At 51.1% G+C, this 15,890-nt stretch overlaps 1 protein-coding gene across 8 annotated transcripts in view; it reads left to right on the forward strand.

The window, feature by feature from the left end:
• Positions 1-14,792, forward strand: part of ntng2b (netrin g2b) — a 71,420-nt gene extending 56,628 nt beyond the window's left edge. For 2 of the 8 annotated variants that reach the window (XM_081703992.1, XM_081703994.1), the window contains exons 6-10: positions 1,471-1,959; positions 5,212-5,286; positions 7,618-7,785; positions 8,869-9,003; positions 12,351-14,791. In XM_081703992.1, the coding sequence (XP_081560118.1) occupies positions 1,471-1,959; positions 5,212-5,286; positions 7,618-7,785; positions 8,869-9,003; positions 12,351-12,574 (1,091 nt within the window). In that variant the 3' untranslated portion in view covers positions 12,575-14,791. Of the gene's footprint in view, positions 1-1,470; positions 1,960-5,211; positions 5,287-7,617; positions 7,786-8,868; positions 9,004-12,350 lie in introns of all 8 variants that reach the window. The other 6 variants (XM_081703996.1, XM_081703997.1, XM_035521429.2 and 3 more) reach the window with 4 other exon arrangements.
• Positions 14,793-15,890: the final 1,098 nt, after the last annotated feature.

Raw genomic sequence — 15,890 nt, forward strand, 5'->3', positions numbered from 1 at the left:
ATGTGGAGAGGAGACAAGAGCAATGTGGAAGGGAGGAGGAGAGACAGAGACAGAAGGTATGAAGAGGTGATGAAGACCCTTTTCCCTGTAGTCTTCCTCAGTATCCTGTGCAGTAGATCAGTCCACCTTCTCGCCACGGCACTTATCTGGAGTGCCGCAAGTGACGTCCTTGGTGAGAAGGACATTGCTCTGCGCACCTAGCAGGTGACCTTGCTCAGCTAGGAGGTGACCTTGCACAGCTAGGAGGTGACCTTGCTCAGCTAGGAGGTGACCTTGCTCAGCTAGGAGCCGGCCTTGCACAGCTAGGAGCCGGCCTTGCACAGCTAGGAGCCGGCCTTGCACAGCTAGGAGCTGACCTTGCAGTAGTGTGCACCCAACACAACCTTCCTGTGTCCATGGCACAGAGATCAATGCTGTGTCTCAGCACCTAGTGAGCTGTCCGTATGGACAGCACTTTGAAGACATGAAGGCTGTCTGAGGTCTTAGATAACTGAAATATGCTCCCTATTAAGATATCTTGTCTTGGCAAAGTTTTAGGACAGTATATAAGTATTCTGTCTACTTGTTATCTAAGATAGCTAGGGTATTACAGTCCTCTTCTTGAGCGTAACTTTAGCTAATCACTTATTGCGTTGTTTTTTGGATAATTAAAATCTTGGGTCCTTTAATGTACTTGTCTCTAGTGAGCTGTCTGGCTATTCAGACGGTCTTCACAAATGAACCAAGCCTTCATAGTAGGCCAAAATCTACTGCTACTGGCAGTGTAATAGCTCTCTAACTAGTGTCTGGATAATCTGGTTGATAAGGTTCCATTTTGGTTATTAAAAAAAAAAAAGGTTCATACCAGACCAGCTGCCCATGTATGCTGCTGGATCAGAGAGCTGATTGGTCTGTTGGTCAGAGCACATGTTTACTGAGAGCGGGTGTGGCAGCCCCAGCCTGGGGGAATGCCCTGTGTGAAGCCCCGGTGAGGGGCATGGGCGTGAGCCAGGTCGAAGGGTGGGAGCGTAGAGTGTGTGAAGCACAGGGCTATGCTCCCTGAAGGCGAAGGCAGCGTGATGAAGACCGTCACCCTCTCAAGGTGAACGGGCTCCGGCATTCAGAGCACATGCTTGCTACCCACAAGACTTGGGTATGTGCGCTTGCTGTCCTCAGCCTTCAGCACAGGAAGTAATTCAGCTCACTAGGTACTGATACATACCTGCCGTGTTTAGAATGTAGAATATATGGACAATTGTGTAAAATTGTATATCTTTGTTTGCGTAGAAATATCTAGAAATGTGCACATTCTCTAAATGGATTATTTTAAAAATGTTTTCACCAACCCTCTATTAAGAGATGATGAAAATGCTCTTTGCCCATCATGGGTCGACCCTGACGGCAGTAAACCACCAGGACTGATGTTTGTGAAGCCTCCTTCCCAAGATCTCACTACTTCTAAACTTCTCAGTTTGCTGTTGTGACCTTCAGAAAGCACAGAGGAGCGGCAGGAGAAAGAAGAAGAGGAAAAAGAAAGAGTGAGGTGGGGAGGGCGGCCTTCTGAGAGAGAAGAGAGCAAAGGACCCTCCAAAAAAGAGCGAGAGACAGAAATGGCTTCTGCAAAAGAGGAAGAGGGAGAAGAACACAGGAGCCAACCTACAAGCGAAGGAGAGCGAAAGATTCCATCCGTAAAAGAAGCAGAGGAAGAACTGCCCTCCTCAAGAGAGAACGGCCGAAGACCAGCTTCCAACGGAGACAAAAAGATTGAGAGAACCCCGGAAAAAGAGCGGGAGAAGCAAAGGTCCTCTGAAAAACAGGAAGGGAAAAGACGACCTACCGAAAGAGCGGAAGAGAGAGATGGACCCTCTGAAAAACAAGAGAATGATCGGTTCTCTGGAAAAGAGGTCCCTGGAAACCCGGCAGAAATGGAGGCAAAGCAAGCAGGCAAAACAGAGGAGAACAACCCGGAGAATAAGAAAGGTAACAGTCCGCAAGGCACTCGGGAACACCAACCGGAGCTGGATTGGTTTTGCCAGGGAAAGTTTGCCCTAATGGAAATTTTGTAAGGAATCTGACTGATTTGATTACCAAGATTACCCCTCGCGGACTGAAAGGTCATGCTCGGCTACCTTCTGAGTCATGCACGTCCGTTAGTGCACGAGGCTCGTGAAGTGGGGTAGCCCACAGCTCCGCATGCTAGCCAATAAGGCAGAAACCGTGTCATCTCATGAATAGTGCTTTCACTAATGTGCTCCTACTCTTATTTAGGCCTCACAGCTTACAGTAGGCCTGTGTTGAGTATAAAGAACCTCTTTCAAATCGTGTCCTCCTTTTTTAGTAGTATCCAAAATGTCTTCTTGCTGCTTCTCAGCTATTACATTAGCGTTAAGTCAATTTAAAGAGCACTGCTTTTCCTCAGAGAGCTCCAGCTTCAGCAAAATACAGAGGGGAGTTCACTTTTCAGTTATTGCTTTTCAGACTTGTGATAATGACTGACAGTGCAGACTCATACCAGAGTAAATTCATGAATCTCTCAGGAATCACATATAATACAGCATGCCCTCCGGTAAAACGAATCCAGCTTGAGTATGGCTTCAGAGTGTATTGTGGGTAGCGTAGTATATTAATGCGTATGCTAAACAGTCGACGCTGTCTCTAGGTCTTCAGAGTGTATTGTGGGTAGTGTAGTATATTAATGTGTATGCTAAACAGTTGACGGTCTCTCTAGGGCTTCAGAGTGTATTGTGGTTTGTCTAGTATATTAATGCGTATGCTAAACAGTAGATGTTGTTTCTAGATTCTACTCAAACACACGTCACCACACTCATAGAAATTAGGGGTATGAAAAAATTATTAGATCATTATTCTGCATCAGTGCACAAACTCGCATAATCAGCATTTCGCACAAGCTTGGGAATAAAATTGTTGACACAAAGCACCTCATGAACTTGAAAGAACATGGCTGGTACAGCATTGATTCACTCACACCAATGTTTAACTGGCTCCTGTGTGTGTGTGGGGGGGGGCTTTAACTGGCTCGTGTATGTGTGGGGTGGGGGGTTAACTGGGTCCTGTGTGTGTGGGGTGGGGTGCGGGTTAACTGGCTCGTGTGTGTGTGTGTGTGGGGGTGCGGGTTAACCGACTCCTGTGCGTGTGGGGGGGGGGGGGGGTTAACCGACTCCTGTGTGTGTGGGGGGGGTTAACTGGCTCCTGTGTGTGTGTGGGGTGGGGTGCGGGTTAACTGGCTTGTGTGTGTGTGTGGTAGAGGGGGCTTTAACTGGCTCGTGTGTGTGTGGGGTGGGGTGCGGGTTAACTGGCTCGTGTGTGTGTGTGGTGGGGGGTTAACTGGCATAGTTGACAAATATGTCTACCTTGCACTGCGGTTTTAGGTTTGATAGGAATCAGGACATGCTAACAACACAAGACTGCAGCCTTTCACCTTTAAAGTGTTTGAAAGAACAAGGTTCTTAAGGATTTATCACGTCACGTTTGTCTTATCCAGCACGCTGTTGCTTAGCTAAGTGCCTGATCCAGACTGCTGCTAAGCTGTTTTCTTTTGTATTGTTGCGGCCTACGCTAACACAGATCTAGCTGTTCTAACCAACTCTTTCATTTACAAGCCCGTTTAGTTTAACTGGGTTGCGAAACTAAATGTTGGCAGAATGAGAGCAGTTGCTAGAGTTGTTCAAACAAGGGTTGATTTTTTACTAAAATGACATCTTAGTTTGCTAGTTAGCAGAGAACATTTTCAAGAGGGGTGTCTTCAATCCACATTTGAAAACAAGACAATGAGATTTCCCACACCAATACATACGTATCATACGTATATGGACTAACGTATTGGGATCCACCTCTAATCACTGGGTTCAGGTGTTTCATTCAGTCCCATTTCCACAGGTGTGTAAAATCAAGCACACAGCCACCCAGATTCTCCCCACAGACACACGTTTATTAAACAAACAATAAAGACAATCGGCACTCGCGCGCAACATCAAAAATGAACAGGAATACGGGCAAGGACAGACAACTAAGCACACACCTACAGCGGATTCAATACAGACAGACACGAGACTAGACCAGGTGCAGGCGCGTGCTCCACATGGGTGCGGTTACAAACGAGCATGCAGCAGGCCGTACCACTCGAGCAGTGGGGAGGAGAGCGTTCCGGGACACCCGCATTCCTCCTGATGATAATATTGAGCTTTTAACACAGCAAGTGCTTAAAGAGGTAGGGGGAAAAAATCATGTATACAAATCAAAAACAGACCTTGAGGAACAGTTGGTAATCGCATTGTGCCACACTGAACTGAACTGATCTGAATAGAAATTAACTGAAGCGATCTGAACTGAATTGAAATGAACTTATCTGAATTGAACTGAACTGAACTGATCTGAAGTGAACTGAACTGAACTGATCTGAAGGGAACTGAACTGAAGTGATCTGAACTGAACTGAAATGAACTGAAGTGATCTGAATAGAAATAAGCTGAAGTGATCTGAACTGATCTGAAGTGAACTGAACTGAAGGGAACTGAACTGAACTGATCTGAACTGAACTGATCTGAAGTGAACTGAAGTGAAGTGAACTGAACTGAACTGATCTGAAATGAAGTGAAGTGAACTGAACTGATCTGAAATGAAGTCAACTGAACTGAACTGATCTGAAGTGAAGTGAAGTGAATCGTAATGTCCCACCTCCAGTGCCATCAGCAGCAGTATAGATATTACCTTCATCTCTCAGCAGGACATCAATCCAGGATCATCAGATGACTTTAAAGGGGGCTAAATACTTCTTTATGGTGCTTTACCTTGAAATAGTGAGACTTGCCCACTGCTCTGCGTCGGTGTGTGTGAGTGGGTGTGTGTGAGTGTGTGTGTAAGTGTATGTGTGTGTGTGTGTGTGTGTGTGTGAGGGTGTGCTTGTACTTTGGATCTGTGGTGTTAAAAATTAAAACGATTATTCCTGCTGACTTCTGCCAGCCATCCCTTAATTTTAGGATGTCTGATATGATTGGGTGAGGCATTTTCATCTGGGTGCAGATTAGGGCTCAGTGTGTGCACAGAGGCGCTTTCATCTGGGTGCAGATTAGGGTTGAGTGTGTGCACTGAGGCACTTTCATCTGGGTGCAGATTAGGGTTGAGTGTGTGCACTGAGGCGCTTTCATCTGGGTGCAGATTAGGGTTGAGTGTGTGCACTGAGGCAAGTGTTTGAAATAACCTTCATCTCTTAAGCTCTGCTGAAGCTTCTGCTCTCTGGAGGAGCTCAAGCCACCAGACCAAAGGGCTTCATGTACCAGGACTTTAAAGGTGAGACATGGATGGATGGATGGATGGATGGATGGATGGATGGATGGATGGATGGATGGATGGACGGATGGACACCCAGGTGTTTCATCGTCGGTCACCTGGTCTGAGTGTGTTATCTTCCCACAGTCCTGTTTCACATTTCCTCACTGGTCGCTACTGGTTTGACACACTGTGTGCTGACTAGACCCACTAGAGCAGCAGCCAAAGAAACGACCCAGTAGGGATATGAAACCATGAAGGAGGGTGGGCTTGTACTCATGTTGCTCTTTGTTTGTGTGTTTTCTTCCACATTTGTCTTGGGTCCCTCCCACTGTGTGATGTGTAAGTGCTCTGTGCCCTGGACGTTGGACAGTCCATGTGTTCTTGCAGGTGCAAATGAGTGTGTGAGCACGTTTCTAGGTGACTGTGTGGGTGGATGCTTCAGGGTGACAGCGTGTCTGTTTGGAGAGGGGGTGGACAGGACTATTGGGGGAGGGGGGGCACTGGTCATTTATATTTCATTACCACGCCTGTTGGCGTATGCTAAGAGACCCCCTCTTTAAATCCTCTTTCTAGAACAGCAAATAAATATTTCACACAAAACACACACGCACACGCGCGCGTATATATACACACACACACACACACACACACACACACGCGTATATACACATACACACATGCGCGCGTATATACACACACACGCACACGCGCGTATATACACACACGCACACGCGCGTATATACACACACACGCGCGTATATATACACACACACGCGCGCGTATATACACATACACAAGCCAGTTAGCACTTCTGAAGAATTTTTGGTGCTGGCTTTACCTTCGCCAACTTCCCTTTCACACACACACACACACACACACACGGCCCACTGCCGGTCAGCTGCCCTCCTGCCCCAAATGCTCATCTGCTCCACCACAGGCAGTTTCTCACCCTCCACCTCCCTGTGGGCTTGGTTAGTGTGTGTCGGAAGCAGGCTTGGCTATCCCAAGCTCAGTGTGTGCTGCACAGTACTCACACACACACACACACACGCACGCACACACACACACACGCACGCACGCACACACGCGCACACACACTTGTTTGGAGATCAATAGTCTCACTCCAGCAGAGGCGCACGAGTGTGACGTTCCCCGAGGTTCAGCCGCGATTAGAGATTCACTCCAGCGATTCAAATCCGTGGTTGGTTCACTTGGTGATTGAGAACAGATCACTGGAGGGGCAGGAAACTGGATTTGGCAGAGTGTAAGAACTGCTTTCATCAAAAGTTGAAACACACGCACACGCTACCAGAAAGGGTGAATATGTCTACAGCGTGAACAGAATTGCTCTGTCAGCACACACACACACACACACACAGAAACAAACGCATAGGCACCCGCTAAGGGCAAGGAGATTGAGATGAAAGGGGCGTACAGTCTATCGATTCAGAATCCCAACACACACACACACACACACACACACACACACACACACACACACACACACTCTCCCATGCTATCCTGAGTGGTCCATGGCCTTCTCTGCCCTGTTAGGTGCGCACATCTGGTCTTTTGTCTCTCTGACTCTTCACTCCTCCTCTCCTCCTCCCCTCATATCTTCTCTCCTCCTCCCTTCATATCTTCTCTCCTCCTCCCCTCATATCTTCTCTCCTCCTCCCTTCATATCTTCTCTCCTCCTCCCTTCCTCCCTTCATATCTTCTCTCCTCCTCCCTTCATATCTTCTCTCCTCCTCCCTTCATCTCTTCACTCCTCCTCTCCTCCTCCCTTCACTCCTCCTCTCCTCCTCCCTTCATCTCTTCACTCCTCCTCCCTTCATCTCTTCTCTCCTCTCCTCCCTTCATCTCTTCACTCCTCCTCCCTTCATCTCTTTTCTCCTCCTCTCCTCCCTTCATCTCTTCACTCCTCCTCCACTCCTCCATCTCTTCACTCCTCCTCCTCCTCCCTTCATCTCTTCTCTCCTCTCCTCCCTTCATCTCTTCTCTCCTCTCCTCCCTTCATCTCTTTTCTCCTCCTCTCCTCCCTTCATCTCTTCACTCCTCCTCCACTCCTCCCTTCATCTCTTCACTCCTCCTCTCCTCCTCCCTCATCGTTGGGTTCCTCTCGCTCCACCGGCTGCTCCATCAGATTAGCCATGCGGTCACAGTGAGGTCACAGCAAACAGAGCTGCACTTCCTCTCCATTACTTAACACCTGTGTGTCTTACTGTGTATCTCTCTCTCTCTCTCTCAGACTAAGAGTGTTATGGGCACTCGAATGGCTCTAGCTATATCTACCTAAACTACCTATAACTACCTAAACATCTCCTTCTCTCTCTCGCTCCCCCTCAGACTGTGAGTGCTATGGCCACTCGAACCGCTGTAGCTACATCGACTACCTGAACATCATCACGTGTGTGAGCTGCAAGCACAACACGAGAGGCCAGAACTGCCAGCACTGTCGTTGGGGCTTCTACCGCAACGTCTCTGTGGAGCTGGACGACGAGAGCGTGTGTGTAGGTGAGGATGGGTGTGTGTGTTTGTGCGTGTGCGCTCGGTAATGAGAGAAACCAAGCGAACAAGCGTCCTGCAGTGACACCTCGGGGGTCCTGAAGCGTCCTGCAGTTGAAGCTGAGCAGGTAGACGTTGGCATTACTCCAAAAGCAGCGTTCCGGTTCATCCCAAGTAGGTTCAGTTGGACTGTCCAGCGCTTATGGGTGGGTGGAAGCAAAACTTGCGGGACGGCGGGGTCCAGGAGCAGCTCTGCGTCTGACTGGGATTCAAACCACGGCCTCAGCAGTAAGGACCCACAGTCCTCCACGCTTGTTTGTGCAGGCTTCTGGCCTGAGAAAAGAGACGCGGCCTGACCAACTACCTTCGCACCCGCGAGACGACGGGGTCACTCGCTGAACTTTAACGAGCTGCAACCAGGGACATTCAGCTATTCTGGACTCCGGTGTTATTTATTTATCAGACGGGGATTTGGCCTTCAATGTTGCGTTTTGCTGAAATTTCTTTAAGAAGCCGGGGGGAGGGAGAGAGAAAAGGAGGAAGAGGGAGAGAGAGAGAGAGAGAGCTTGGGAGAGCATGCAGAAGTGAGTTGCTGAACTTTGTGAAGGTGAGTGAAAGGTAAGAGTGAGCATGGTGTGTCAGAGAAGCGCCTCCAGCATGGAACATCCCCAAGGCAGTGGGAGCGTGGCTACAGCAAAAATAAAGCACTCTCGACCTGCGGCCGTGGTAACGGGCGCGGCGGTAACAGACGCCCTGACGACCAGGAAAGGGAAGCGTCTTCGATCGCACGCCGGCCGGCCTCGGGCAGCCCTGCATCTGGCGCAGACTCCGTGCTCCCTACGGAGAGCCAAAGGGCCCAGAGGGAATGCCACGCCTTTACGCCGGCACAGAATTCCCACCTCTTTGCACAGGGGGGGGTCAGGCTTTGCTATCGGTGGATGGTGGCGCTCTTGCGTTCACTTCTAATTGCTCCCCAAAATCACCGGTTCCTACGGCCGAAGGTCACAGCCACGGAATTCGGAGACGTTCCTCCCCCGCCCTGAAGGCGTTTTGACCTGTGCCATGTGGTTTTCTCTCACTCCTCCCCCCCAGAGTGCGGCTGTCACCAGATGGGCTCTCTGCATGACCGCTGCAACAGTACCGGATTCTGCCAGTGTAAAAAGGGCGCTGCAGGTGCCAAGTGTGACGAGTGTCTGCCCGGTTACCACTGGAGACAGGGCTGCCAGCGTAAGTGGGACACACACACACACACACACACACACACACACACACACACCAAGGTCTGCTCCGTTGTTAAGAGATACTGTTGTATCCCGTTGATCCCTAGACCAATAAAGCCTGAAAAAACAAGGGGGGAAAAGTTCTGTTAAGTGTAATGCAGCTTTGTTATTTCTGCGAGTGCATCTTCTTGATTAATGCACAGTGCACCAACTTCCCAGCACTCAGAAGTCATTAGACACCTCATTGGTCTGCTTGGCCTGCTGGCGTTTGTGTCTCGGGCCCCGTAATTCCTTCCGAGCCCCCGAAGGCTGAACAACGGAGGACGAGTGCTCGCGTTTATCCTTCCAAAGCGTTTTTTGTTGGGTTTTTTTCCAATTTGCATGTGCGAGTACAGAAGCTTCCGATTCCCCGGCAGTTCGGGGGAGCCTCGCGCGCTGGGTTCCCCCTGTAATTCATCTTTAAGATGAAGCAGACAGGTGCACGCCCACGCGCGGACTCGTCCTCCCCGCTGTGTGTGTTGGTGAATAGTGGAGGTGTGGTGTCCTGGGAGTTGTTCTCAGTCCAGTTGTTCCATGTTCTCTTCAGAGGTTCAAATCGCATGGGATTAACTGGATTTCATAGCGGTACCAGCTCCGCTCTGCTGGTGTCAAGACATGCGCCCGGGGATGCACACACACGCACGCACGCACGCACACACACACACGCACGCACGCACACACACACACACACACACACACACACACACACACACACACACACACACAGTCTCTGAATGTTCCTTTCTCTCTGGTCTCCTCATTTACACCCATTGTACAGAATCCTCCACATGCACTTACATCCCTTACCCTGACCCTTGACACTTCACCTTGACCCCTGACCCCTTGCGCCGAGTCCAGTCCATATTGGCAAAGCCTAAAGGAAACCCTCAGAGCTTCTTGTTGGTGTCTTCGCATCAGAAGCAGCACTTTCATGCTTTCATGATACACGAAAGCTATACTCTACATATGCGCTACATTTACGTTCAGTAAGTTACACTTGCATATACGGACGCTTGCACTACGCTTGTACGCATGTAGGCGCGTGTATGTCATTTTATTTCATTGTAACACGAAGGCAGATATTTAACATGTGTACTGCGCGCTCATGCAAATACATTTCTCATTAGATAGTGAAGTGTTTTCCAGTGGTGGGAGACCAATATGTTGTCTGTGTCAAATATCCATAGATCAATTCCAAAAAGTGAAGCTGTTCCATGCTAATTAAATCCCTGATCCAAACACAGATTAATATGATCCGCTGTCAAAGTGGACCATGAGTGCGATCGACAGCGGTAGTGTTTCACGGAACGTTGGTGGAGCTGCAAGAATGCTTCTTCGTTAGTGTCTTTGATCTTCAGGCTGTCCGAAATAGACGCAGACATGACGCTCTTCACCTTATATCGTTGAGCGTGCTGTGTACTGTTAAATATTGGTTACACACACCACCCACACCACTTCTGGTTACACACACCACCCACACTCACACACATCCGAGACCTGCGTCTCCAGCCCTTGTCTGCCTGCCTCCACCAGTTTGACAGCATGCACAGAGAGGACCTCCCAACACCCGCCCTCGTGAAGCCAATGTAGCCCCCACCTCCTCTCCACCATATACGCAGGCTGAGACATTTCATGAAATGCAGCTGTACATGACAGGATTGCACTTCCTGGCAGTAGGAGAAGTTCCTCAGAGAGGTGCCGAGACCTGTAGGGGGCGCTGCCCACCACAGCCAGCGTAGCTAGTGTCCAACTATAGCCAGTGGCCCAACACCTGTAGGGGCACTGCCCACCACAGCCAGCGTAGCTAGTGTCCAACTATAGCCAGTGGCCCAACACCTGTAGGGGGCGCTGCCCACCACAGCCAGCGTAGCTAGTGTCCAACTATAGCCAGTGGCCCAACACCTGTAGGGGCACTGCCCACCACAGCCAGCGTAGCTAGTGTCCAACTATAGCCAGTGGCCCCACACCTGTAGGGGGCGCTGCCCACCACAGCCAGCGTAGCTAGTGTCCAACTATAGCCAGTGGCCCCACACCTGTAGGGGGCGCTGCCCACCACAGCCAGCGTAGCTAGTGTCCAACTATAGCCAGTGGCCCAACACCTGTAGGGGCGCTGCCCACCACAGCCAGCGTAGCTAGTGTCCAACTATAGCCAGTGGCCCAACACCTGTAGGGGCGCTGCCCACCACAGCCAGCGTAGCTAGTGTCCAACTATAGCCAGTGGCCCAACACCTGTAGGGGCGCTGCCCACCACAGCCAGCGTAGCTAGTGTCCAACTATAGCCAGTGGCCCAACACCTGTAGGGGCGCTGCCCACCACAACCAGCGTAGCTAGTGTCCAACTATAGCCAGTGGCCCAACACCTGTAGGGGCGCTGCCCACCACAGCCAGCGTAGCTAGTGTCCAACTATAGCCACTGGCCCAACACCTGTAGGGGTGCTGCCCACCACAGCCAGCGTAGCTAGTGTCCAACTATAGCCAGTGGCCCAACACCTGTAGGGGTGCTGCCCACCACAGCCAGCGTAGCTAGTGTCCAACTATAGCCAGTGGCCCAACACCTGTAGGGGCGCTGCCCACCACAGCCAGTGTAGCTAGTGTCCAACTATAGCCACTGGCCCAACACCTGTAGGGGTGCTGCCCACCACAGCCAGCGTAGCTAGTGTCCAACTATAGCCAGTGGCCCAACACCTGTAGGGGTGCTGCCCACCACAACCAGCGTAGCTAGTGTCCAACTATAGCCAGTGGCCCAACACCTGTAGGGGCGCTGCCCACCACAGCCAGTGTAGCTAGTGTCCAACTATAGCCAGTGGCCCAACACCTGTAGGGGTGCTGCCCACCACAACCAGCGTAGCTAGTGTCCAACTATAGCCAGTGGCCCAACACCTGTAGGGGCGCTGCCCACCACAGCCAGTGTAGCTAGTGTCCAACTATAGCCAGTGGCCCAACACCTGTAGGGGTGCTGCCCACCACAACCAGCGTAGCTAGTGTCCAACTATAGCCAGTGGCCCAACACCTGTAGGGGGCGCTGCCCACCACAGCCAGCGTAGCTAGTGTCCAACTATAGCCAGTGGCCCAACACTGACTCCACAGCTTCCAGTGCCTGGGCTGAAAACTGAAAGGATTCGGGATATTGTGAGATTTGTTATCAAAGTTGTTGTTTAAAATTATGTCTTGGGGCAGAGGAGCAGCGAGGAAAAAATCTGGAGGACGAAGTTCAGCAGTAAACTCTCTCCCACTCTCCCTCCCTCCCTCTCTCCCTCCTTCCCTCCCTCTCTCCCTCCTTCCCTCCCTCTCTCTCTCTCTCTCTCTCTCTCTGTAGTGAACGTGTGTGATGAGGAGCTGCTGGTTTGTCAGAATGGCGGCACGTGCGAGCAGAACCAGCGTTGCCTTTGCCCCGCCCACTTCCAGGGCGTGCTGTGCCAGCACGCCCGCTGTGAGGGTGGGTCCATGTGTGACCACGCCTCCGCTTCTGCAGCTGCTGCCCTCAGCTTGGCCCTGCTCCTCGGCCTGTCGGGCGCCCTGCTGCTGGGCTGCGCCCCCTGACCCACCACCCACCGCTCCTTCTGCCCCTACCCCACTGCTACGTTACACCCCCGGGCGGAGGGGGCAAACCACAAAAGAACAGTGAAGAAAATCAAAGAAGCAGAAAGACTTCCGAGAGACTTCTGTCCCATCAAAAGCTGAAAGAAGATCATACCAAAAATGTATATATATTTTCCCACATATACAAAAAAAAAAATCATAAACACAATAACAAATAAACATTCACTCACCCCACCAATGAGGAGACTGTTTGACAGGAAGAGGCAGTGTTAGAGGGCACTCACTTCCTGCACCGCAGCTGTGAGCTCAACTAGAGACTCTTTCAAACTCTCCGACTGTCTGAGCTGAGCCAGAAGGGGTGTGTCTTCACGCTAAACACCCATCTGTAATAGGAATGGTAATAAGCTCCGCCCACACCTCATTTCCTGCTGCTGTTTTGATATTACCACATATATTATGAGCTCTGGTAGTCGCAGAGACTAAAAGTCTCTGTACCGTAATATTTGTAAGATGAGAAGTATTAACTCTTAGGCACTATTCTGCTGGATGTTTTAGGAATGTTTTCGAACACAGTTAGAAAGACACTACTGAAGACATCGACGTCAGATCTAACAGTTACATACCGATGTCTTTCACCTCTGTTTTTTTTTCTGGTAGAGTTTATTTTCAGTTTGGATTTAGAGCTATACGTACCGGGAAGGTTTTACTTCACTGTAACGCGGACATCTGTCATAGTAGCGCGACTGTAAGTGTTCTAGGACCGAAGATGTTGCACTATGTACGTGAGATATTACAGATCATTCTATAAAACTGAAAAGAGGTTTTATGGTCGCAGATTAGGTGTAACCTTGTTCAATAAAACGGGAAAACAGAAGAGAGTCCTCGCTGGGAAGGGAGAGACCACCACCAGGTTCACGGAAATGACTACTGTAAACCTTCCCAGACGTGCAGCATCTGTTTCGGAGGGACTGCGCGTGTGGCACGTGTTAGGAAAGATGTGACTTTACGACGCTGTAAAATTGACAGTAAACACGACTGTTCCTGCTTCTCCTGCAGGCGGCCGTGGTCTCTGCTCCTCGGCCTCGTCAGCTCCGTTCTCCCATCACCCACGCCGCACACGCTGCACCGCGACACTGTAAACATGCACTACACGCACAAAACACCATCACACCGCTGATCAATAACTTCGCTATTAACCCATTTTTAAGTGTTTAAAAAAACTAAGGCAGAATTAAGTTCCAGTTCACTTTAGCGGTAGCGTTACAGCAGAATAGATGGACCGTTCAGTCGCGTGCATGCGTGTAGGCAGAATGGCAGAATAAGGACAACAGCTATAATGAAAGACAATGTATTATTTACTTTCTTGCACCGTAGACACACGGAGTTCCTTAAACCTTTTCTTTAATGACAGTACGAACAATGGCATGACGCAAAAGCAAATTATGATAGAAGGAAGACCCGAACACCACCAAAACAAAGTCCATAAAACGGAAGAACTCTGGTGTCTGCCGTGTCAGCGCGTTTAAGAATAGAAGAGCCCTAATGAGAGGAAGGCTCATAAAACTTCCGTGACACGATGACACCAGCACAGCCAGGCCCGGGCAGGCGAGTGAATACACCTGGAGGAATCGGAGCAAATCACCTCGGGGAGCTGGGATGGATTACTCGGGACTGAAGAGCAACGCAAGCATGAATTCCAAGCAGCGGCGGTTGTCCAGTCCCCGCGCACATGAGCAGGCCTGCTGCTGGCTTGTGAAAGCGCCGGCAAGCACAACTGTCTAGCCGACTGTTTATTCCACCTTAAAGGGGAGAATATAGGATATAGAATATCAGATTTCAACTATTTAACGCTCCGACATCGATCTTTTTACATTCCCTCACAGTCAGAGGCCCTCCCTGCCTCTGTCGTGCGGGGGAATATTAATGATTTTCCGTTCACCTTCAACATTGGTGCATTTAGCAGACACGGAGAAAGAGAACAAGGATGGGTCTGATTCTTACCTGAGCCCCTAGATGAGGAAGAACAAATGAGCTCATTTATAAATCATTAAAACAATTAGCAACTAGTATTCGGCCATGGCCCCTTAGCAGAACTGCTCCTGAACAACAAACACTTGGACACTGGACTCTGAAATGCAGAAGCTTGTCATGTGTAGGCCTTAGGGAGTAGGGAGTGAGGGCAGAACGTTAGGGAGGAGGGGGTGAGGGCAGAACGTTAGGGAGGAGGGGGTGAGGGCAGAACGTTAGGGAGGAGGGGGTGAGGGTAGAACGTTAGGGAGGAGGGAGTGAGGGCAGAACGTTAGGGAGGAGGGGGTGAGGGCAGAACGTTAGGGAGGAGGGGGTGAGGGCAGAACGTTAGGGAGGAGGGAGTGAGGGCAGAACGTTAGGGAGGAGGGTGTGAGGGCAGAACGTTAGGGAGGAGGGAGTGAGGGCAGAACGTTAGGGAGGAGGGGGGTGGGGGCAGAACGTTAGGGAGGAGGGGGGTGGGGGCAGAACGTTAGGGAGGAGGGAGTGGGGGCAGAACGTTAGGGAGGAGGGGGTGGGGGCAGAACGTTAGGGAGGAGGGGGTGGGGGTAGAACGTTAGGGAGGAGGGGGTGAGGGCAGAACGTTAGGGAGGAGGGGGGTGGGGGCAGAACGTTAGGGAGGAGGGGGGTGGGGGCAGAACGTTAGGGAGGAGGGGGTGAGGGCAGAACGTTAGGGAGGAGGGAGTGAGGGCAGAACGTTAGGGAGGAGGGGGTGAGGGCAGAACGTTAGGGAGGAGGGAGTGAGGGCAGAACGTTAGGGAGGAGGGGGTGAGGGCAGAACGTTAGGGAGGAGGGGGGTGAGGGCAGAACGTTAGGGAGGAGGGGGTGAGGGTAGAACGTTAGGGAGGAGGGGGTGAGGGTAGAACGTTAGGGAGGAGGGGGTGAGGGTAGAACGTTAGGGAGGAGGGGGTGAGGGTAGAACGTTAGGGAGGAGGGGGTGAGGGTAGAACGTTAGGGAGGAGGGGGTGAGGGCAGAACGTTAGGGAGGAGGGAGTGAGGGCAGAACGTTAGGGAGGAGGGAGTGAGGGCAGAACGTTAGGGAGGAGGGAGTGAGGGCAGAACGTTAGGGAGGAGGGAGTGAGGGTAGAACGTTAGGGAGGAGGGGGTGAGGGTAGAACGTTAGGGAGGAGGGAGTGAGGGCAGAACGTTAGGGAGGAGGGGGTGAGGGCAGAACGTTAGGGAGGAGGGGGTGAGGGCAGAACGTTAGGGAGGAGGGAGTGAGGGCAGAACGTTAGGGAGGAGGGGGTGGGGGCAGAACGTTAGGGAGGAGGGGGGTGAGGAGCATTAGGGC

The sequence above is a fragment of the Electrophorus electricus genome, chromosome 21 (assembly GCF_041902795.1).
Source record: "Electrophorus electricus isolate QZ-2024a chromosome 21, ASM4190279v1, whole genome shotgun sequence".
NCBI classification, from domain to species: domain Eukaryota; kingdom Metazoa; phylum Chordata; class Actinopteri; order Gymnotiformes; family Gymnotidae; genus Electrophorus; species Electrophorus electricus.